The sequence below is a fragment of the Oncorhynchus mykiss genome, chromosome 18 (genome assembly GCF_057628025.1).
Source record: "Oncorhynchus mykiss isolate SJ-2025 chromosome 18, ASM5762802v1, whole genome shotgun sequence".
NCBI lineage: Eukaryota > Metazoa > Chordata > Actinopteri > Salmoniformes > Salmonidae > Oncorhynchus > Oncorhynchus mykiss.
This window is the reverse complement of record NC_143039.1, coordinates 69,012,115-69,035,955: the sequence shown is the minus strand read 5'-3', so window position 1 is coordinate 69,035,955 and position 23,841 is coordinate 69,012,115. Positions and strand designations below refer to the sequence as shown.

The following is a 23,841-nucleotide window of genomic DNA, read 5'->3' as shown; positions in this document are numbered from 1 at the left end:
TGGCCAGATCAATGAATACGGCTGCACAGTAATGTTTCTTATCGATGGCGGTTAAGATATCGTTTAGGACCTTGAGCGTGGCTGAGGTGCACCCATGACCAGCTCTGAAACCAGATTGCATAGCAGAGAAGGTATGGTGAGATTCAAAATGGTCGGTAATCTGTTTGTTGACTTGGCTTTCGAAGACCTTAGAAAGGCATGGTAGGATAGATATAGGTCTGTAGCAGTTTGGGTCAAGAGTGTCCCCCCCTTTGAAGAGGGGGATGACCGCAGCTGCTTTCCAATCTTTGGGAATCTCAGACGACACGAAAGAGAGGTTGAACAGGCTAGTAATAGGGGTGGCAACAATTTCGGCAGATCATTTTAGAAAGAAAGGGTCCAGATTGTCTAGCCCGGCTGATTTGTAGGGGTCCAGATTTTGCAGCTCTTTCAGAACATCAGCTGAATGGATTTGGGAGAAGGAGAAATGGGGAAGGCTTGGGCGAGTTGCTGTTGGGGGTGCAGTGCTGTTGACAGGGGTAGGAGTAGCCAGGTGGAAAGCATGGCCAGCAGTAGAAAAATGCTTATTGAAATTTTCAATTATGGTGGATTTATCAGTGGTGACAGTGTTTCCTATCTTCAGTGCAGTGGGCAGCTGGGAGGAGGTGTTCTTATTCTCCATGGACTTTACAGTGTCCCAGAACTTTTTTGAGTTAGTGTTGCAAGAAGCAAATTTCTGCTTGAAAAAGCTAGCCTTGGCTTTTCTAACTGCCTGTGTATAATGGTTTCTAGCTTCCCTGAACAGCTGCATATCACGGGGGCTGTTCGATGCTAATGCAGAACGCCATAGGACGTTTTTGTGTTGATTAAGGGCAGTCAGGTCTGGGGAGAACCAAGGGCTATATCTGTTCCTGGTTCTAAATTTCTTGAATGGGGCATGTTTATTTAAGATGGTTAGGAAGGCATTTTTAAAAAATATCCAGGCATCCTCTACTGACGGGATGAGGTCAATATCCTTCCAGGATACCCCGGCCAGGTCGATTAGAAAGGCCTGCTCGCTGAAGTGTTTCAGGGAGCGTTTTACAGTGATGAGAGGAGGTCGTTTGACCGCTGACCCATTACGGATGCAGGCAATGAGGCAGTGATCGCTGAGATCTTGGTTGAAGACAGCAGAGGTGTATTTAGAGGGGAAGTTGGTTAGGATGATATCTATGAGGGTGCCCGTGTTTAAGGCTTTGGGGAGGTACCTGGTAGGTTCATTGATAATTTGTGTGAGATTGAGGGCATCAAGTTTAGATTGTAGGATGGCTGGGGTGTTAAGCATGTTCCAGTTTAGGTCGCCTAGCAGCACGAGCTCTGAAGATAGATGGGGGGCAATCAGTTCACATATGGTGTCCAGAGCACAGCTGGGGGCAGAGGGTGGTCTATAGCAGGCGGCAACGGTGAGAGACTTGTTTTTAGAAAGGTGGATTTTTAAAAGTAGAAGTTCAAATTGTTTGGGTACAGACCTGGATAGTAGGACAGAACTCTGCAGGCTATCTTTGCAGTAAATTGCAACACCGCCCCCTTTGGCAGTTCTATCTTGTCTGAAAATGTTGTAGTTTGGAATTAAAATGTCTGAATTTTTGGTGGTCTTCCTAAGCCAGGATTCAGACACAGCTAGAACATCCGGGTTGGCAGAGTGTGCTAAAGCAGTGAAAAGAACAAACTTAGGGAGGAGGCTTCTAATGTTAACATGCATGAAACCAAGGCTATTACGGTTACAGAAGTCGTCAAAAGAGAGCGCCTGGGGAATAGGAGTGGAGCTAGGCACTGCAGGGCCTGGATTCACCTCTACATCGCCAGAGGAACATAGGAGGAGTAGAATAAGGGTGCGACTGAAAGCAATAAGAATTGGTCGTCTAGAACGTCTGGAACAGAGAGTAAATGGAGGTTTCTGGGGGCGATAAAATAGCATCAAGGTATAATGTACAGACAAAGGTAAGGTAGGATGTGAATACAGTGGAGGTAAACCTAGGTATTGAGTGATGAAGAGAGAGATATTGTCTCTAGAAACATCATTGAAACCAGGAGATGTCATTGCATATGTGGGTGGTGGAACTAATAGGTTGGATAAGGTATAGTGAGCAGGACTAGAGGCTCTACAGTGAAATAAGCCAATAAACACTAACCAGAACAGCAATGGACAAGACATATTGACATTAAGGAGAGGCATGCTTAGTCGAGTGATCAAAAGGGTCCAGTGAGTGGAGAGGTTGGTTTAGGGTCACGGCGATTTAGACAGCTAGCCAAGCCAACCGGTAGCAAGCTAGCATAGGATGGAGTCTGTTGTTAGCCACCTCTTGCGTTCGGTCAGTAGATTAGTGGGGTTCCGTGTGGTAGAGGGGATTAATCCAAATCACACAACAACAAAAATAAGAACAATAGATATAGTTGTAGAGGCCCGAGAAGAAAACATAATAATTCAAATAAATAAATTGTCCGATTGTCTATTCAGATAGCAGCCGGAAAGACAGCTAACGGTTAGCGGGCCGCAGATGGGCGTTCCGGTAACGTCGCGACAGAGGAGCCAGCCGGATTGCTACACGTTAAGAGGCCATCAATCCATCAATCCTTTCCTGCAGATTTAAAGCTTCCCTTTCTCTTTTCATCACAGAGAAGACAACTTCATTCCGTTCCAAAACGACAGAGGGAAAAGTACACTCTTTTTCAGATTCTCAATAGAGTATAGAAGGTAAGAAAATGGCAGATAGGAGTAGAAGGAATCAATTGGCCAGTGGACCACTCTGGCTGACGATTCCCACCAGCTCTCTTTTGTCTGGGTTTAGCCCTTTTCAAATCAGCACACTGGGGGATTAAATACCTTGTTACACATGCCACTTCTCCCAAACAAACCTATTATCCCCTGTGTTGGGGGTCTAAATACTTATCCTGCGAAATTTTGTTTTGGACTTATCAACATGATAAGAATGTGATTGGGCTTCAGGCCTTAGGCTTCGTCCCCATATTTATCTTGCTATTTTTAGCTGGATAAGAGTTGCAAAGCCGGCTCAAAAATACATTACACTGTTCGGTTGAAAGGGTGTTGATAGCCGTGGTGTAGATATCCTCCTTCCACGAAAAGTGTTAAAAGAGGGGGAAACGGCTCTCTCTCCCTCCCTCTCCAAGGGCTTTATTGGCATGGGAAACATTTGTTAACATTGCCAAAGCAAGTGAAGTAGATAATAAACAAAAGTGAAATAAACAATAAAAATGAACAGTAAACATTACACTCACAAAAGTTCCAAAAGAATAAAGACATTTCAAATTGTGTCATATACACAGCGTTGTATATGTATGATGGCGCCGGAGAAGATGGATGCCGTTTTAACCAACTGTGCTATTTTGTTTGTAACCTATTTTGTACATAATGTTGCTGCTACTTATGACCGAAAATAGCTTCTGGACATCGGAACAGCGATTACTCACCTCGAATTGGACAAATAATTTTTCTTTAATGAGTCGGACAGGAAGAATATACTCGAACACCTGAAAAGGTCCTCATCCACGTCATTCACAGGAGGAAGAAACAGAGATTTCACGGAAGGAGATCGGGGAGCCTAGTGAGGATCAGACAACGAGTGGCTAATCCGCCTTTGCCATCTGTAGTGCTAGCCAACATTCAATCGATGGAAAATAAATGGGACGAACTAAGAGTACGTATATCCTACCAATGGGACCTTGAAAACTGTAATATAATATGTTTCACTGAGTCGTGGCTGAACAACGACATTAATAACATACAGCTGGTGGGTTATACACTTCATCGGCAGGACATGGGGCTGCATCCTATGTATATTTGTAAACAACAACTAGTGCACAATAGCTAAGGAAGTCTCAAGGTTTTGCCCGCCTGAGGTAGAGTATCTCATGATAAGCTGTAGACCACACCCACTATCGGGGCGGCAGGGTAGCCTAGTGGTTAGAGCGTTGGACTAGTAACCGCAAGGTTGCAAGTTCAAACCCCCGAGCTGACAAGATCTGTCGTTCTGCCCCTGAACAGGCAGTTAACCCACTGTTCCTAGGCCGTCATTGAAAATAAGAATTTGTTCTTAACTGACTTGCCTAGTTAAATAAAGGTAAAATAAAATAAAATCTACCTAGAGAGTTTTCATCTGTATTTTTCGTAGCTGTCTACATACCACCACAGACCGATGCTGGCACTAAAACCCCACTCATACCGCCATAAGCAAACTGGAAAAGGCTAATCCAGAGGGGGAGCTCCTAGTGACCAGGGACTCTAATGTAGGGAAACTTAAATCAGTTTTACCTCATTTCTATCAGCATGTTAAATATGTAACCAAAAACTCGACCACCTTTCCTTCACAGACAGAGACGCATACAAAGCTCTCCCTCGCCCTCCATTTGGCAAATCTGACCATAATTCTATCCTTACATGCTTCAAAGCAAAAATTAAAGCAGGAAGCATCAGTGACTAGGTCAATAAAACAGTGGTCAGATGAAGCAGATGCTAGACTACAGGACTGTTTTTCTAGCACAGACTGGAATATGTTCCAGGATTCTTCCAATGACATTGAGGATTACACCACATCAGGCACTGGCTTCATCAATAAATGCATCGATGACGTCATCCCCATAGTGACTGTAGGTACATACCCCAACCATAAGCCATAGATTACAGGCAACATTCACGCTGAGCTAAAGGGAAGAGCTGCAGCTTTCAATGAGCGGGACTCTAACCCAAAAGCTTATAAGAAATCCCGCTATGCCCTAAATAACGTCTATGCTCGCTTCGAGGCAAGTAACACTGAAACATGCATGAGAGCATCAACTGTTCCGGATGACTGTGATCACGCTCTCCGCAGCCGATGTGAATAAGACCTTTAAACAGGCTAACAATCACAAGGCCGCAGGGCCAGACGAATTACCACAACGTGTACTACGAGCATGCGCTGACCAACTGGCAAGTGTCTTCACTGACATTTTCAACCACTCCCTGTGAGTCTGTAATACCAACATATCACCAACAAACTAACATGGTCCAAGCACACAAAGTCATGAAAAGGGCACAAAAAACCTATTCCCCCTCTAGAGACTGAAAAGATTTTGCACGGGTACTCGGATCCTCAAAAGGTTTTACAGCTGCACCATCGAGAGCATCCTGATGGTTTGCATCACTGCCTGGTATGGCAACTGCTCGGTCTCGGACCGCAAGGCATTATAGAGGGTAGTGCGTACGGCCCAGTACATCACCGGGGCCAAGCTTCCTGCCATCCAGGACCTCTATACACGGAGATGTCAGAGGAAGGCCCTAAAAAAATGTCCAAGACTCCAGCCACACTAGTCATAGACTGTTCTCTGTCCTACCGCATGGCAAGAGGTACCGGAACCTAGGTCCAAGAGGCTTCTACCCCCAAGCCATAAGACTCCTGAACATCTAATCAAAATGGCTACCCAGACTATTTGCATTTACCCCCCTTCTATGCTGCTGCTACTCTCTGCTATCATCTATGCATATTCACTATAATAACTCTACCTACAGGTACATATTACTTCAACTATCTCGACACCGGTGCCCTGCAGATTGACTCTGTACCGGTACCCCCTGTATATAGCCTCGCTATTGTTATTTTACTGCTGCTCATTTAATTATGTCACTTTTATCTCTTACTTTTTTAAAGGTATTTTCTTAACTGCATACATAGTTGGTTAAGGTCTTGTAAGTAAGCATTTCAATAAGGTCTGCACCGTTTGTATTAGGCAAATGTGACAAAATATGATTTGTAACGATGTGCAAATAGTTAAAGTACAAAAACAATGGTGTTTGTTTTCACCATTTACAATGGTGTTTGTTCTTCGCTGGTTGCCCTTTTCTTGTGGCAACAGGTCACAAATCTTGCTGCTGAGATGGCACATTGAGGTATTTCACCCAATTGATATGAGAGTTTATCAAAATTTGATTTATTTTCAAATTCATTGTGGGTCCATGTAATCTGAGGGAAATATGCATCTCTAATATGGTCATACATTTGTCAGGAGGTTAGAAAGTGTAGCTCAGTTTCCACCTCATTTTTTGGGCAGTGTGCACATAGCTGGTCTTCTCTTGAGAGCCAGGTCTGCCTACGGTCACCTTTCTCAATAGGAAGGCCATGCTCACCGAGTCTGTACATAGTCAAAGATTTCCATAATTTGGGGTCAGTCACAGTGGTCAGGTATTCTGTCACGGTGTACTCTCTGTTTAGGACCAAATAACATTATAGTTTGCTCTGTTTTTTTTGTTAATTACTTGACACATTGGAAAGAATGATCCTTTTGTTTCCTCATGATTTGGTTGGGTCTAATTGTGTTGCTGTCCTGAGCCTCTGTTTGTGAACAGAGCCTCAGAACCACCTTGCTTAGTGGACTCGTCTCTAGATTAAACTCTCTGTAGGTAATGGCTTTGTTATGGAAGATTTGGGAATCGCTTCATTTTAGGTGGTTGTAAGAATTGAAAGGCTCTTTTCAGGATTTAGATAATTTGCGGGTATCGGCCTAATTCTGCTCTGCATGCAGATTTTGGTGTTTGTCCCATTTTGTGAATTCTTGGCTGGTGAGCAGACCCCAGACCTCACAACCATAAAGGGCAATGGGTTCTATAACTGATTCAAGTATTTTTTGCCGGATCCTAATTGTTATGTCACATTTTATGGTTCTTTTGATGGAATAAAAGGCCCTTCTTGCCTTGTCTCTCAGCTCGTTCACAGTTTCATGGAAGTTACCTGTGGTGCTGAAGTTTCGGTCTAGGTATGTATAGTTTTGTGTTTGCTCTAGGGTAACGGTGTCTAGATGGAATTTGTATTTGTTGTCCTGGCGACTGGATCTTTTTTGGAACACCATTGTTTTTGTCTTACTGAGATTTACTGTCAGGGCCCAGGTCTGGCTGAATCGGTGCAGAAGATCTAGGTGCTGCTGTAGGCTCTCCTTGGTTGGGGACAGAAGCACCAGATCATCAGCAAACCGTAGACATTTGACTTCAGATTCTAGTAAGGTGAGGCCGGGTGCTGCAGACTGGTCTAGTGCCCTCGCCAATTCATTGATATATACAGTAGGGAGAACAAGTATTTGATACAATGCCGATTTTGCAGGTTTTTCTACTTACAAAGCATGTAGAGGTCTGTAATTGTTATCATAGGTACACTTCAACCATGAGAGACGGTTGAAGTCCAGAAAATCACATTGTATGATTTTTAAGTAATTAATCTGCATTTTATTGCATGACATAAGTATTTGATCACCTACCAACCAGAAAGAATTCCGTCTCTCACAGACCTGTTAATTTTTCTTTAAGAATCCCTCCTGTTCTCCACTCATTACCTGTATTAACTGCACCTGTTTGAACTCGTTACCTGTATAAAAGACACCTGTCCACACACTCAATCAAATAGACTCCAACCTCTCCACAATGGCCAAGACCAGAGAGCTGTGTAAGGACATCAGGGAAAAAATTGTAGACCTGCACAAAGCTGGGATGGGCTACAGGACAATAGGCAAGTAGCTTGGTTAGAAGGCAACAACTGTTGGCGCAATTATTAGAAAATGGAAGAAGTTCAAGATGACGGTCAATCACCCTCGGTCTGGGGCTCCATGCAAGATCTCACCTCGTGGGTAATTATGTCACATTTTATGGTTCTTTTGATGGAATAAAAGGCCCTTCTTGCCTTGTCTCTCAGCTCGTTCTACAGTTCAATGACCATGAGGAAGGTGAGGGATCCGCCCAGGACCTGGTCAATGACCTGAAGAGAGCTGGGACCACAGTCTCAAAGAAAACCATTAGTAACACACTACTCCGTCATGGATTAAAATCCTGCAGCGCACGCAAGATCCCCCTGCTCAAGCCAGCGCATGTCCAGGCCCGTCTGAAGTTTGCCAATGACCATCTGGATGATCCAGAGGAGGAATGGGAGAAGGTCATGTGGTCTGATGAGACAAAAATAGAGCTTTTTGGTCTAAACTCCACTCGCCGTGTTTGGAGGAAGAAGAAGGATGAGTACAAACCCAAGAACACCATCCCAACCGTGAAGCATGGAGGTGGAAACATCATTCTTTGGGGATACTTTTCTGCAAAGGGGACAGGACGACTGCACCGTATTGAGGGGAGGATGGATGGGGCCATGTATCGCGAGATCTTGGCCAACAACCTCCTTCCCTCAGTAACAGCATTGAAGATGGGTCGTGGCTGGGTCTTCCAGCATGACAACGACCCGAAACACACAGCCAGGGCAACTAAAGAGTGGCTCCGTAAGAAGCATCTCAAGGTCCTGGAGTGGCCTAGCCAGTCTCCAGACCTGAACCCAATAGAACATCTTTGGAGGGAGCTGAAATCCATATTGACCAGCGACAGCCCCGAAACCAAAAGGATCTGGAGAAGGTCTGTATGGAGGAGGGGGCAAACATCGCTGCTGCAGTGTGTGCAAACCTGGTCAAGAACTACAGGAAACATATGATCTCTGTAATTGCAAACAAAGGCTTCTGTACCAAATATTAAGTTCTGCTTTTCTGATGTATCAAATACTTATGTCATACAATAAAATGCAAATTAATTACTTAAAAATCATACAATGTGATTTTCTGGATTTTTGTTTTAGATTCCGTCTCTCAGAGTTGAAGTGTACCTATGATAAAAATTACAGACCTCTACATGCTTTGAAAGTAGGAAAACCTGCAAAATTGTCAGTGTTTCAAATAATTGTTCTCCCCACTGTATGTTGAAGAGGGTTGGGTTTAAGCTGCATCCCTGTCTCACCCCACAGCCCTGTGGAAATAAATGTTTTCTTTTGCTAATTTTAACTGCACACTTGTTGTTTGTGTACATGGATTTTATAATGTTGTATGTTTTTCCGTCAACACCACTTTCCATGAATTTGTATAGCAGACCCTCATGCCAAATTGAGCCAAAGGCTTTTTCGAAATCAATGAAGCATGAGAAGACTTTGTTTTGGTTTGTTTGTTTGTTAATTAGGGTTCGCAGGTTGAATACAAATGAAGTCGGAAATGTACATACACCTTAGCCAAATACATTTAAACTCAGTTTTTCAAAATTGTATTTAAAACTAGTAAAAACTCCCTGAAGTAGGTCAGTTAGGATTACCACTATTTTAAGGATTGGAAATCTCAGAATAATAGTAGAGAGAATTATTTATTTAAGTTATTATTTCTTTCATCACATTCCCAGTGGGTCTGAAGTTCACATACACTCAATTAGTATTTGGTAGCATTGCCTTAAACAATTTAAACTTCTTCGATATAGGGGGCGCTCTTTTAATTTTTGGATAAAAAAACGTTCCCGTTTTAAACAAGATATTTTGTCACGAAAAGATGCTCGACTATGCATATAATTGACAGCTTTGGAAAGAAAACACTCTGACGTTTCCAAATCTGCAAAGATATCTGTGAGTGCCACAGAACTGATGCTACAGGCGAAACCAAGATGACATTTCAAACAGGAAATGCCCCAGATTTTGAATGCGCTTTGTTCCAATGTCTCCTTACATGGCTGTGAATGCGCAAGGAATGAGCCTACACTTTGTCGTTTCCCCAAGGTGTCTGCAGCATTGTGACGTATTTGTAGGCATATCATTGGAAGATTGACCATAAGAGACTACATTTACCAGGTGCTCTGTCTGGTGTCCTTCGTTGCAATTATTGCGTCCAGCTGCGTGCATTTTCCCATTTGGTTCAGAGGAGAAACCAAACTGCCACGAATGACTTATCATCGAATAGATATGTGAAAAACACCTTGAGGATTGATTCTAAACAACGTTTGCCATGTTTCTGTCGATATTATGGAGTTAATTTGGAAAAAAGTTTGGCGTTGTAATGACTGAATTTTCAGGGTTTTTTCTTAGCCAAACGTGATGAACAAAACGGAGCGATTTCTCCTACACAAATAATATTTTTGGAAAAACTGAACATCTGCTATCTAACTGAGAGTCTCCTCATTGAAAACATCCAAAGTTCTTCAAAGGTAAATTATTTTATTTGAATGCTTTTCTTATTTTTGTGAAAATGTTGCTTGCTGAATGCTAGGCTTAATGCTATGCTAGCTATCAATACTCTTACACAAGTGCTTGTGTAGCTATGGTTGAAAAGCATATTTTGAAAATCTGAGATGACAGTGTTGATAACAAAAGGCTAAGCTTGTGAGCCAATATATTTATTTCATTTGCGATTTTCATGAATAGTTAACGTTGCGTTATGGTAATGAGCTTGAGGCTATAATTACGCTCCCGGATACGGGATTTCTCGACGCAACAGGTTAACTTGGGTCAGATGTTTTGGCTAGCTTCCCACAATAAGTTGGGTGAATTTTGGCCCATTCCTCCTGTAACTGAGTCAGGTTTGTAGGCCTCTTTGCCCCGGACACACTTTTTCAGTTCTGCCCACATATTTTGTATAGGATTGAGGTCAGGGCTTTGTGATGGCCACTCCAATACCTTGACTTTATTGTCCTTAAGCCATTTTGCCACAACTTTGGAAGTATGCTTGGGGTCATTGTCCATTTGGAAGACCCATTTGCGACCAAGCGTTAACTTCCTGGCTGATGTCTTGAGATGTTGCTTCAATACATCTATATATATTTTTTCCTGCCTCATGATGCAATCTATTTTGTGAAGCGCACCAGCCCCTCCTTCAACAAAGCACCCCCCACAACATGATGCTGCCACCCCCGTGCTTCACGGTTGGGATGGTGTTCTTCAGCTTGCAAGCCTCCCCCTTTTTCCTCCAAACATAACGATGGTCATTATGGCCAAACAGTTATTTTTTGTTTCATCAGACCAGAGGACATTTCTCCAAAAAGTACGATCTTTGTCCCAATGTGCAGTTGCAAACCGTAGTCTGGCTTTTTTTTATGGCGGTTTTGGAGCAGTGGCTTCTTCCTTGCTGAGCGGCCTTTCAGGTTGTCGATATAGGACTCGTTTTACTGTGGATATAAAATACTTTTGTACCGGTTTCCTCCAGCATCTTCACAAGGTTCTTTGCTTTTGTTCTGGGATTGATTTGCACTTTTCACAACAACGTACGTTCTAGGAGACAGAACGCATCTCCTTCCTGAGCGGAACGATGGCTGCGTGGTCCCATGGTGTTTATACGTGCTTACTATTGTTTGTACAGATGAACGTGGTACCGTCAGGCTTTCGGAAATTGCTCCCAAGGATGAACCAGATTTGTGGAGGTCTACAATTTGTTTTCTGACGTCTTGGCTGATTTCTTTAGATTTTCCCATGATGTCAAGCAAAGAGACACTGAGTTTGAAGGTAGGCCTTGAAATACATCCACAAATACACATTCAATTGACTCAAATGGTGTCAATTAGCCTATCAGAAGCTCTTAAAGCCATGACATAATTTTCTGGAATTTTCCAAGCTGTTTCAAGGCACAGTCAACTTAGTGTATGTAAACTTCTGACCCACTGGAATTGTGATACAGTGAATTATAAGTGAAATAATCTGTCTGTAAACAATTGTTGGAAACATTACTTGTGTCATGCACAAAGTAGATGTCCTAACCGACTTGCCAAAACTATAGATTGTTAACAAGAAATGTGTGGAGTGGTTGAAAAAGGAGTTAATGACTACAACCTAAGTGTTTGTAAAATTCCCGACTTCAACTGTATGTGGTCTGTTTGGTAATTTGACATTTGCTCAGTACATTGTTTTCACTGAGTAAATGTACGAGTCTGCTGTTAATGCAGAGGATATTACCAAAGTTGCTGATGAAACCTATCCCGCTCTAGTTATTGGGGTCAAATTTGGCTCCACTTTTATGGATTGGGTTGATCAGTCCTTGATGTTTTCACTCACGAGACTCCCAGTTAGATAGCAAATGTTCCTTTTTTCCAAAAATAATATTTTTGTAGGCGAAATAGCTCCGTTTGTTCTTCACGTTTGGCTGAGAAATCGCCCGGAAATTGCAGTCACGAAAACAGCGAAAAATATTCCAAATTAGCTCCATAATATCGACAGAAACATGGCAAACGTTGTTTATAATCAATCCTCAAGGTGTTTTTCAAATATCTATTCGATAATATATCCGTCGGGACAATTAGTTTTTCAGTAGGACCAATTGGATTAATGGCTACGGGTATTCTTCAACATAAATGCGTAAAACTACGTCACAATGCTGTAGACACCTTCGGGAATACGGAGAAAGAGTAATCTGGTTGATAGCCCATTCACTGCTCAATAGGGACGCATTGGAACGCAGCACTTTCGAAACATGAGGCACTTCCGGATGGGATTTTTCTCAGGCTTTCGTCTGCAACATCAGTTCTGTTATACTCACTGACAATATTTTTACAGTTTTGGAAACTTTAGAGTGTTTTCTATCCTAAGCTGTCAATTATATGCATATTCTAGCATCTTGTCCTGACAAAATATCCCGTTTACTACGGGAACGTTTTTTTTCCAAAAATTTAAATACTGCCCCCTAGTCACAACAGGTTTTAATAGTTGATTCTAAGATTTGTATTTGATCATGTATATGTTTTTGCTGTTTGTTCTTTGTTGTAGAGCCAAAAAGATTGGATAAGTGGTTTATCTCCCTTCTCCCATCCCAGCTCTGTACTTCTCCAAACCTGACTCACACTGTTCTTTTCACGGTCTCTGTTTTTCCCCCCTCAGGCAAGAGCAGCAGTAACTCTGTTCACTTCACTTTAGCCTTCAGCTCAACTTCACTCACAAAGGAACAAATACAACAAAGCCTTCTACTTCTGGATGCCTCCAGTGGAGTTGTGTTTGATAGCAGAGTTATGTCTAGGCAGAGAACAACTTTTAAATAATTTATTTATGATGAAAACAACCCCCAAATCACTGTCAGTTGGACTGCTAGGTAGCATCCCAAATGGCATCATATTCCCTAAATAGTGCACTACATTTGACCAGGGCTCACATGGGGTTTTGGTCAAAAGTAGTGTACTATATAGTATGGCTGGGAATTGCCAGGGACCTCACAATACAATATTATCATGATACTTAGGTGCCAATACGAAATGTATTGCAATTTTTTAAAATGTTTTTAACTATGCAAGTCAGTTAAGACAAATTCTTATTTACAAAGACGGCCTACCGGGGAACAGTGGGTTAACTGCCTTGCTCAGGGGTAGAACGACAGATTTTTACCTTGTCAGCTCGGGGATTCGATCCAGCAATCTTTTGGTTACTTGCCCAACGTTCTAACTACTAGGCTATCTGCCGTACCAATTCTCACGATTCTATATGTATTGCGATTCGATAGAGATTTTATGGCGTTTTAGTTCAGGTACAGCCAACTAGCGCAATAAATAATATTGAGATATTGTCAAAACGGCAGGGTAGCCTAGTGGTTAGAGTGTTGGACTAGTAACCGAAAGGTTGCAAGTTCAAATCCCCAAGCTGTCGTTCTGCCCCTGAACAGGCAGTTAACCCACTGTTCCTAGGCCGTCATTGAAAATAAGAATTTGTTCTTAACTGACTTGCCTGGTTAAATAAAGGTAAAATTCAAAATTCAAAAATAAAACGATATATCGTCAGAAATAAAATCCCAATATGTAACCGTATCAATTTATTCCCCCATCACCACTACACAGGGAAAGGACGCAATTTCAGACACAGCCCCAGTTACCTGCTCTGCGCGCCTCGAAACAAGCCATGCCCATCTCTTCCTTCAGCTCCTCGTTCTCCACGGCGATGGCCTCGCCTACACCAACAAAGCGTCCCACAGCAACGCTGACGGCCTGGCCCACTCTCTGGATAGCCTGCTGGGTCCGCTCCGACTTCTTTGGCTTGTCTTTGTGATTGATCAGTGTGGTGATCTAGGAGGATACAGAGACTGGTCAGTGTGGTGATATAGAGACACAGGCTGGTCAGTGTGGTGATACAGAGACACAGGCTGGTCAGTGTGGTGATACAGAGACACAACCTGGTCAGTGTGGTGATACAGAGACACAGGCTGGTCAGTGTGGTGATACAGAGACACAACCTGGTCAGTGTGGTGATACAGAGACACAGGCTGGTCAGTGTGGTGATACAGAGACACAACCTGGTCAGTGTGGTGATACAGAGACACAGGCTGGTCAGTGTGGTGATACAGAGACACAATCTGGTCAGTGTGGTGATACAGAGACACAGGCTGGTCAGTGTGGTGATACAGAGACACAGGCTGGTCAGTGTGGTGATACAGAGACACAGGCTGGTCAGTGTGGTGATACAGAGACACAGGCTGGTCAGTGTGGTGATACAGAGACACAACCTGGTCAGTGTGGTGATACAGAGACACAGGCTGGTCAGTGTGGTGATACAGAGACACAACCTGGTCAGTGTGGTGATACAGAGACACAGGCTGGTCAGTGTGGTGATACAGAGACACAACCTGGTCAGTGTGGTGATACAGACTACAGAGGCACACTTTCCATGGCACAGTCTGCTGCTGTGCTCAACCTGAATCAGCATACCAACCCATTTCACTGTGGAACAGCATGTTTCTCCAAAACAATTAACTGTCTACACCATCCAGGGTACAGCGCAGGCCATGTTTTCACCACTTTGCCCAAGTGAGGAACCAGAAAAAAAGTAGAATAATTTCCTTTTCCCGGAGAGAGACAGAGAGCGGATTGCTGATTTCCTATGGAGCAGTCTAACAGGTGGAGAGAGCCGGCAGTGAGACAGCAGGAGGTGTCTCCCGTAGTGCAGCATCTACACACGCACTCACACACACACAGGCAACTCAGGTGGGGCCTATTAGCGACGATCAGAATAATTTGTTATGTATCAGACACGCACACACACACACAACTCAGATGGGGCCTGTTAGCTACGATCAGAGTCATCTATTATGTATAGGTTTGAACCTATTACTATAAATTATTCACTGATTGCCTTAGATACCTGAATGGAAACAATCCCTTCCAGACCATAACAGTGCGCAGTTGGTGAGAGCTCAGTGGGCTGTGGGGAATTGAAACTGGTACACCACTGGCATTCTCAAGCCCCACTAACTCCTGGTGCGTGTCCCAAATGGCCCCCTATTTCCTTTGTAGCACTACTTTTGACCAGGGCCCACCATGAAGGGAGAAGGGTGCCATTTGGGACACAAACCTGTGGTCAGGTATCTGTAATGTAGTAGGTTTACTGTACAAACCATGGTGATTATAAGCAAGTTTAAAACATGTGTAAAACAAGTCTAAAACAGAGTGTAAAACTCTCTAAACTTGGGCCCGCAAAACACAACTATCGATTCCTTCCGAAAATCTATGCGGTAGGATTTTTTGAAACAAGATTTCATCCAATCTGTGGCTCAAATGATTATTTTTGGATTTGGAAAACAAATTGAAATACCTCAGAACTGACTTTAGAATAGAAGGTGCTGGAAAAGATAATACGTTTGTCCATTTCCTAGATACAGTTGAAGTCAGAAGTTTACATACACCTCAGCCAAATACATTTAAACTCAGTTTTTTCACAATTCCTGACATTTAATACTTGTAAAAATTCTCTGTCTTAGGTCAGTTATGATCACCCCTTTATTTTAAGAATATGAAATGTCAGAATAATAGTAGAGAGAATTATTTATTTCAGCCTTTTATTTCGTTCGTCACATTCCCAGTGGGTCAGAAGTTTACATGCACTCAATTAGTATTTGGTAGCATTGCCTTTAAATTGTTTAACTTGGGTCAGACGTTTTGGGTAGCCACAAGCTTCCCACAATAAGTTGGGTGAATTTTGGCCCATTCCTCCTGACAGAGCTGGTATAACGGAGTCAGGTTTGTAGGCCTCCTTGCTCGGACATGCTTTTTCAGTTCTGCCCACAAATGTTCTATAGGATTGAGGTCAGGGCTTTGTAATGGCAACTCCAATACCTTGACTTTGTTGTCCTTAAGCCATTTTGCCACAACTTTGGAAGTATGCTTGGGGTCATTGTCCATTTGGAAGACCCATTTGCGACCAAGCTTTAACTTCCCGACTGATGTCTTGAGATGTTGCTTCAATACGTCTATATAATTTTCCTTCCTCGTGAAGCCATCTATTTTGTGAAGTGCACCAGTCCCTCCTGCAGCAAAGCACCCCCACAACATGATGCTACCACCCCCGTGCTTCACGGTTGGGATGGTGTTCTTCGGATTGCAAGCCTCCCCCTTTTCCCTCCAAACATAACGATGGTCATTATAGCCAAACAGTTCTATTTTTGTTTCATCAGACCAGAGGACATTTCTCCAAAAAGTACGATCTTTGTCCCCATGTGCAGTTGCAAACCATAGTCTGGCTTTTCATGGCGGTTTTGGAGCAGTGGCTTCTTTCTTGCTGAGCCGCCTTTCAGGTTATGTCGATATAGGACTCGATTTACTGTGGAAAAAGATACTTTTCTATCTGTTTCCTTCAGCATCTTCACAAGGTCCTTTGCTGTTGTTCTGGGATTGATGTGGGATTGATTTGCACTTTTTGCACCAAAGTACTTTCATCTCTAGGAGACAGAACGGGTCTCCTTCCTGAGCGGTATGGCGGCTGCGTGGTCCCATGGTGTTTATACGTGGGTACTATTGTTTGTCAGATGGACGTGGTACCTTCAGGCATTTTGAGGTCTACAATTTTTTTCTGAGTTCTTGGCTGATTTCTTCTGATTTTCCCAAGATGTCAAGCAAAGAGGCACTGAGTTTGAAGGTAGGCCTTGAAATACATCCACAGGTACACCTCCAATTAACACAAATTATGTCAATTAGCCTACCAGGAGCTTCTAATGCCATGACACCATTTTCTAGAATTTCCCAAGCCATTTAAAGGCACAGTCAACTTAGTGTATGTAAACTTCTGACCCACTGGAATTGTGATACAGTGAATTATAAGTGAAATAATCTGTCTGTAAACAATTGTTGGAAAAATGACGTGTGTCATGCACAAAGATGTCCTAACCTAACCGCAAGGAGGACGCCCTAGGGCGCTGGAACGCAAGGAGGACGCCCTAGGGCGCTGGAACGCAAGGCGGAAGCACTAGGGAGCTCATCAAGTGCAGTGGGGATAGGTAATTCCCCTTCATCCACCTGCTTTTCACAGCCCACTCTTCAAACACAACCACAGCCCACTTTTCAACCATAACAGAACCATAGCGTGCTCTTCAACCAGAGCAGAACCACAGCCCGCTCTTCAACCAGAACAGAACCACATCCTGCTCTTCAACCAGGCGGCAGGTAGCCTAGTGGTTAAGAGCATTGGGCTAGTAACCGAAAGTCCGCTAGTTCGAATTCCCAAGTAGACTAGGTGAAAAATGTGTTGATATGCCCTTGAGCAAGGCACTTATCCAAAGCAACTTACAGGAGCAATTAGGGTTAAGAGCATCTGCTAAATTACTCAAATGTAACAGAACCACAGCCCACTTTTCAAGCAAAACAGAAAATACTCGAGACACATTAATTGGAAGGGGGCGGCAGGTGGGTTTGGAGTGAGTGCGTGACTACGTGATGTCACAGTGTAGCCGAGTGGAACGCGATGGTTGGTTTAGTGACGTGTGTCCCTGAAGAGGAGGATAATTAGACAATGAGAGAAAATGTAACAGAGCATATCTCTCACTCTCCCCACTTATCTGCCACTCTCCTCTCTCTCTCTCTCTCTCTCTCTCTCTCCTTCAATGCATCACAACAGCACTGCCTGGCAAGGATTAGATAGCCACTACTTATGATGCCTCCAAACCAGGGAGCGTTCGCTAACTCACACACAGAAAAAAAAGAGGCATTCTATATGAAAAGGGAAATTCCATTTCTGTCCCGGAGCCTGGATGAGTTCTACTACTGTATGGGACCATGGTGACTCAGTGATCCATATGCCACACTGTACAGAACCTCTGCAGAATGTTTGGCCTGAATTCAAATCAACATCACATTAGTGCAGAATATTATGCAATCCATTTTTCTAATCTAATCATTTGAGTCATATTTAAATGTTTTACTTTACCTTTATTTAACTAGGCAAGTCAGTTAAGAACAAATTCTTATTTTTAATGACGGCCTAGGAACAGTGGGTTAACTGTCTGTTCAGGGGAAGAACGGTACCTTGTCAGCTCGGGGATTTGAACTTGCAACCTTCCGGTTACTAGCCCAACACTCTAACCACTAGGCTATCCTGCCGCCCCATATGTCTTCACTACCCAGTAGATGAGGATAACGTGTGTGTGTGTGTGTGTGTGTGTGTGTGTGTGTGTGTGTGTGTGTGTGTGTGTGTGTGTGTGTGTGTGTGTGTGTGTGTGTGTGTGTGTGCATGGCGTGCATATTTGGCGTGCAGGTCATAAAGGGCCTGAATCACGGGGCATCTGGTATTCATGACACTCAAATGCCCTCTCGCGCTGGCACTCACCCAGAAAAGAAGGGATGCGACAGAACCTCAGGAACCTGACCAGTGCATCTGCTTGTGTTCCAAATGAAACACTGTTCCCTATATAGAGCACTACTTTTGGCTAAGCCCAGGGAAATAGGGTGACATTTGGGAAACACCCTCTGCCTTTTAGCAGCTTGTTGAACAACTGTGGAAACCTGATAATAGCTCCCTCCGTGAGAAATCCATCCATTTACTCTTGAGAAAAACAAGGAGGAAGTGAGGGCAGGAGTCTCTTAAAACATTTGATTGAACGGAAGCGAAAGATAGGGTATACTTGGAAATGTGAGAGTGTATTGACCATCAGTGTGTGTGTAGGTGTGTATTATAGAGAGAGGAGAGAAAGTGTCCTTAACTTCCTCCTGCGGTATCAACGGAACACATGACTACATGGGGCTGCCTGTGTAAATAGGAATGAAGCAGGGTGGAGAAACATAATATTAATCAGAGAGAGAGAGAGACAGAGAGTTGCTATATTAATTTAAAACCAAAAGGGAGGGAGAGGAGAGCGAGCTGCTATATGGGTCTAAAGCCAAAAGAGAGATTGTGAGAGTTGCTATATTAATCTAAAACCAAGAAGGGGGGGCTGCTATATTAATCTGAGGGAGAGAGAGAACTGCTATATTAATCTAAAACCAAGAGGGAGAGAGCGCTACTATATTAATCTGAAACCAAGAGGGAGAGAGCGCTGTTATATTAATCTAAAAACCAAGAGGGAGAGAGAGCGCTGCTATATTAATCTGAAACCAAGAGGGAGAGAGAGCGCTGCTATATTAATCTGAAACTAAGAGGGAGAGAGCGCTGCTATATTAATCTGAAACCAAGAAGGAGAGCGAGAGCGCTGCTATATTAATCTGAAACCAAGAGAGAGAGAGAGAGCGCTACTATATTAATCTGAAACCAAGAGGGAGAGAGCGCTGCTATATTAATCTGAAACCGAGAGAGAGAGAGAGAGAGAGAGAGAGCGCTGCTATATTAATCTGAAACCAAGAGGGAGAGAGAGCGCTGCTATATTAATCTGAAACCAAGAGAGAGAGAGAGCGCTGCTATATTAATCTGAAACCAAGAGAGAGAGAGAGAGAGAGCGAGCACTGCTATATTCATCTGAAACCAAGAGAGAGAGAGAGCGCTGCTATATTAATCTGAAACCAAGAGGGAGAGAGCTGCTATATTGATCTGAAATCAAGAGGGAGAAAGAGCTGCTGTATAAATCTGAAACCAAGAGGGAGAGAGCGCTGCTCTATTAATCTAAAACCAAGAGGGAGGGAGGGAGAGAGAGAGCTGCTATATTAATTTAATCTGAAACCAAGAGGGAGAGAGCGCTGCTCTATTAATCTAAAACCAAGAGTGAGGGAGGGAGGGAGGGAGAGAGAGAGAGAGAAAGAGATGCTCTATGGGTCTAAAATGAAAAGAGGGAGAGCTGCTATATTAATTTAAAACCAAAGGGGATGGAGAGCAAGAGAGAACTGCAATATGAGTCTAAAGCCAAAAGAGAGATTGTGAGAAAGAGCTCGTGCTGCTAGGTGACCTAATCTGGGACATGGTTAACACCCCGGCCATCCTAAAATCTAAATTTGATGCCCTCAATCTCACACAAATGATCAATGATACAACCAGGTACAACCCCAAATCCGTAAACACGGGCACCCCCATAGATATCATCCTAACCAACTTGCCCTCAAAATACACCTGCTGTCTTCAACCAAGATCTCAGCGATCACTGCCTCATTGGCTGCATCCGTAATGGGTCTGCGGTCAAACAACCACCCCTCATCACTGTCAAATGCTGCCTAAAACACTTCAGCGAGCAGGCCTTTCTAATCGACCTGGTATCCTGGAAGGCTATTGACCTCATCCCGTCAGTAGAGGATGCCTGGTTATTCTTTAAAAGTGCCATCTTAAATTAGCATGCCCCATTCAAAAAATTTGAACAAGGAACAGATATAGCCCTTATATCCATCCAGACCTGGCTGCCCTTGACCAGCACAAAAACATCCTGTGGCGTTCTGAATTAGCATCGAATAGCCCCGGGATGCGCAACTTTTCAGGGAAGTTAGGAACCAATATACACAGGCAGTTAGGAAAGCTAAAGCTAGCTTTTTCAAACAGAAATTTGCATCCGGTAGCACAAACTCCCAAAAATTCTGGAACACTAATGTCCATGGAGAATAAAAGCACCTCCTCCCAGCTGCCCACTGCACTGAGGCTAGGAAACACTGTCACCACCGATAAATCCATGTTAATTGAGAATTTCAATAAGCATTTTTCTACTGCTGGCCATGCTTTCCACCTGGCTACCCCTACCCCGGTCATCTGCCCTGCGCCCCCCACAGCAACTCGCCCAAGCCTCCCCATTTCTCCTTCACCCTAATCCAGATAGCTGATGTTCTGAACGAGCTGCAACCCCTACAAACCAGCCGGGCTAGACAATCTGGACCCTCTCTTTCTAAAAAATGATCTGCCGAAATTGTTGCAACCCCTATTACTAGCCTGTTCAACCTCTCTTTCGTATCATCTGAGATCCCCAAAGATCGTAAGGCTGCTGCGGTCATCCCCCTCTTCAAAGGGGGAGGCACTCTTGACCCAAACTGCTACAGACCTATATCTATCCTACCCTGCCTTTCTAAGGTCTTCGAAAGCCAAGTTAACAAACAAATAACCAACCATTTTGAATCCCACCGTACCTTCTCTGCTATGCAGTCTGGCTTCCGAGCTGGTCATGGGTGCACCTCAGCCACGCTCAAGGTCCTAAACGATATCATAACTGCCATCGATAAGGGACAATACTGTGCAGCCGTATTCATCGTCCTGGCCAAGGCTTTCGACTCTGTCAATCACCACATTCGTATCGGCAGACCAACTACTTCTCAGAGAGTTCAGTGTGTCAAGTCGGAGGGCCTGTTGTCCAGACCTCTGGCAGTCTCTATGGTGGGTGCCACAGGGTTCAATTCTCAGGCCTACTCTCTTCTGTTTACATCAATGATGTCGCTCTTGCTGCTGGTAATTCTCTGATCCACCTCTATGCAGACAACATTCTGTATACTTCTGGCCCTTCTTTGGACACTGTGTTAAAAACCCTCCAGACGAGCTTCAATGCCATACAACTCTCCTTCCGTGGCCTCCAACTGCTCTTAAATGCAAGTAAAACTAAATGCATGCTCTTCAACCGATCGCTGCCCGCACCTACCCACCGGTCCAGCATCACTACTCTGGATGGTTCTGACCTAGAATATGTGGACAACTACAAATACCTAGGTGTCTGGTTAGACTGTAAACTCTCCTTCCAGACACACATTAAGGATCTCCAATCCAGATTTAAACCTAGAATCGGCTTCCTATTTCTCAACAAAACATCCTTCACTCATGCTGCCAAACATACCCTTGTAAAACCGACTATCCTACCGATCCTCGACTTCGGCGATGTCATTTACAAAATAGCCTCCAATACCCTACTCAACAAATTGGATGCAGTCTACCACAGTGCCATCCGTTTTGTCACCAAAGTCCCATATACTACCCAACACTGCGACCTGTATGCCCTCGTTGGCTGGCCCTTGCTTCATACTCGTCCCAAACCCACTCCAAGTCATCTACAAGTCTGTGCTAGGTATAGCCCTGCCTTATCTCAGATCACTGGTCACCATAGCAGCACCCACCCGCAGCACGCGCTCCAGCAGGTATATTTCACTGGTCACCCCCAAAGCCAATTCCTCTTTGGCAGCCTTTCCTTACAGTTCTCTGCTGCCAATGACTGGAACGAACTGCAAAAATTGCTGAAGCTGGAGACTCATATCTCCTTCACTAACTTCAAGCACCAGCTGTCAGAGCAGCTCACAGATCATTGCACCTGTACATAGCCCATCTGTAAATAGCCCTTTCAACTACCTCATCTCCATACTGTATTTATTTATTTTTCTCCTATGCACCCCAGTATCTCTCCCTGTATCTCTACTTGCACATTCATCTTCTGCACATCTACCACTCCAGTGTTTGAGTAGGTGTCCACACATTTGACAGGTACAGAATATCTAAATACGCTTTGTTGTAAAGGTAAAATACCCTGCATTTAAAACAGTCAGCAATAATCTAATGAATTCCGAGCTTGTGAAATTATACAGAGGCTGAATATATTCCTTCCACAACCATAAGATCCACTAATCATTTCATTATTTTATCAAAAAACCTGCTTTTTTCTTGCAATAATCACTGATCTGGCTTTCAGGTCGATTCTCTCCTTCAATGCATCACAACAGCACTGCCTGGAAAGGATTAGATAGCCACTAGTTAATGTAATTGTTTTATTTGTTTTATTTATTTAACTAGGCAAGTCAGTTAAGAACAAATTCTTATTTACAATGACGGCCTAGGAACAGATTTTTACCTTGTCAGCTCGGGGATTCGATCTAGCAACCTTTCGGTTACTGGTCCAACTCTTTAATCACTAGCAGCCGCCCCAAAGTTGCCTCCAAACAAAGGAGCGTTCGCTAACTGATCCACAGAAAAAAGAGGCATTCAATAGGAAAAGGGATATCCAATTTCTGTCCTGAAGCCTGAATTCTGGATGAGTTCTACTACTGTATATAACAGTATAGGACCATGGTGACTCAGTAATCGAGTTACCATATGCCACACTGTACACATCCTCTGCAGAAGGTTAGAATGTTTGGCCTGAATTCAAATCAACATCACAATCACATTTACATTCTGTGTAGACTAATGGGCATTCCATTTTTCTAATCTTCACTACCCAGTAGATGAGGATAACGGATGGTATGTGTGTGCGTGTGTGCATGGCGTGCATATTTGGCGTGCAGGTCATAAAGGGCCTGAATCACGGGGCATCTGGTATTCATGACACTCAAATGCCCTCTCGCGCTGGCACTCACCCAGAAAAGAAGGGATCCGACAGAACCTCAGGAACCTGACCAGTGCATCTGCTTGTGTTCCAAATGAAACACTGTTTCCTATATAGAGCACTACTTTTGGCTAAGCCCAGGGAAATAGGGTGCCATTTGGGAAACACCCTCTGCCTTTTAGCAGCTTTTTGAACAACTGTGGAAACCTGATAATAGCTCCCTCCGTGAGAAATCCCTCCATTTACTCTTGAGAAAAACAAGGAGGAAAAGAGAGAAAGAGGGAGGGAGCTGCTATAGGTCTAAAACCAAAAGAGGGAGAGAGAGAGCTGCTATAGGTCTAAAACCAAAAGAGGGAGAGAGAGAGCTGCTATAGGTCTAAAACCAAGAGGGAGGGAGCAGCTATAGGTCTAAAACCAAAACAGGGAGAGAGAGAGAGAGCTGCTATAGGTCTAAAACCAAAAGAGGGAGAGAGAGCTGCTATAGGTCTAAAAACCAAAAGAGGGAGGGAGCAGCTAGCTATAGGTCTAAAACCAAAAGAGGGAGAAGAGAGAGAGAGCTGCTATAAGTCTAAAACCAAAAGAGGGAGGGAGAGAGAGCTGCTATAGGTCTAAAACCAAAAGAGGGAGAGAGAGAGA

General features: G+C 43.7%; 1 protein-coding gene across 2 annotated transcripts in view; it reads right to left on the bottom strand.

Moving 5' to 3' along the window:
- LOC110496656 (alpha-catulin) overlaps nucleotides 1–23,841 on the bottom strand; it is a 118,950-nt gene that overhangs the window by 52,887 nt on the left and 42,222 nt on the right. For both annotated transcript variants that reach the window (XM_036953442.2, XM_090209224.1), the window contains exon 2: nucleotides 13,618–13,807. In XM_036953442.2, the coding sequence (XP_036809337.2) occupies nucleotides 13,618–13,807 (190 nt within the window). The remainder of the gene's footprint in view (nucleotides 1–13,617; nucleotides 13,808–23,841) is intronic.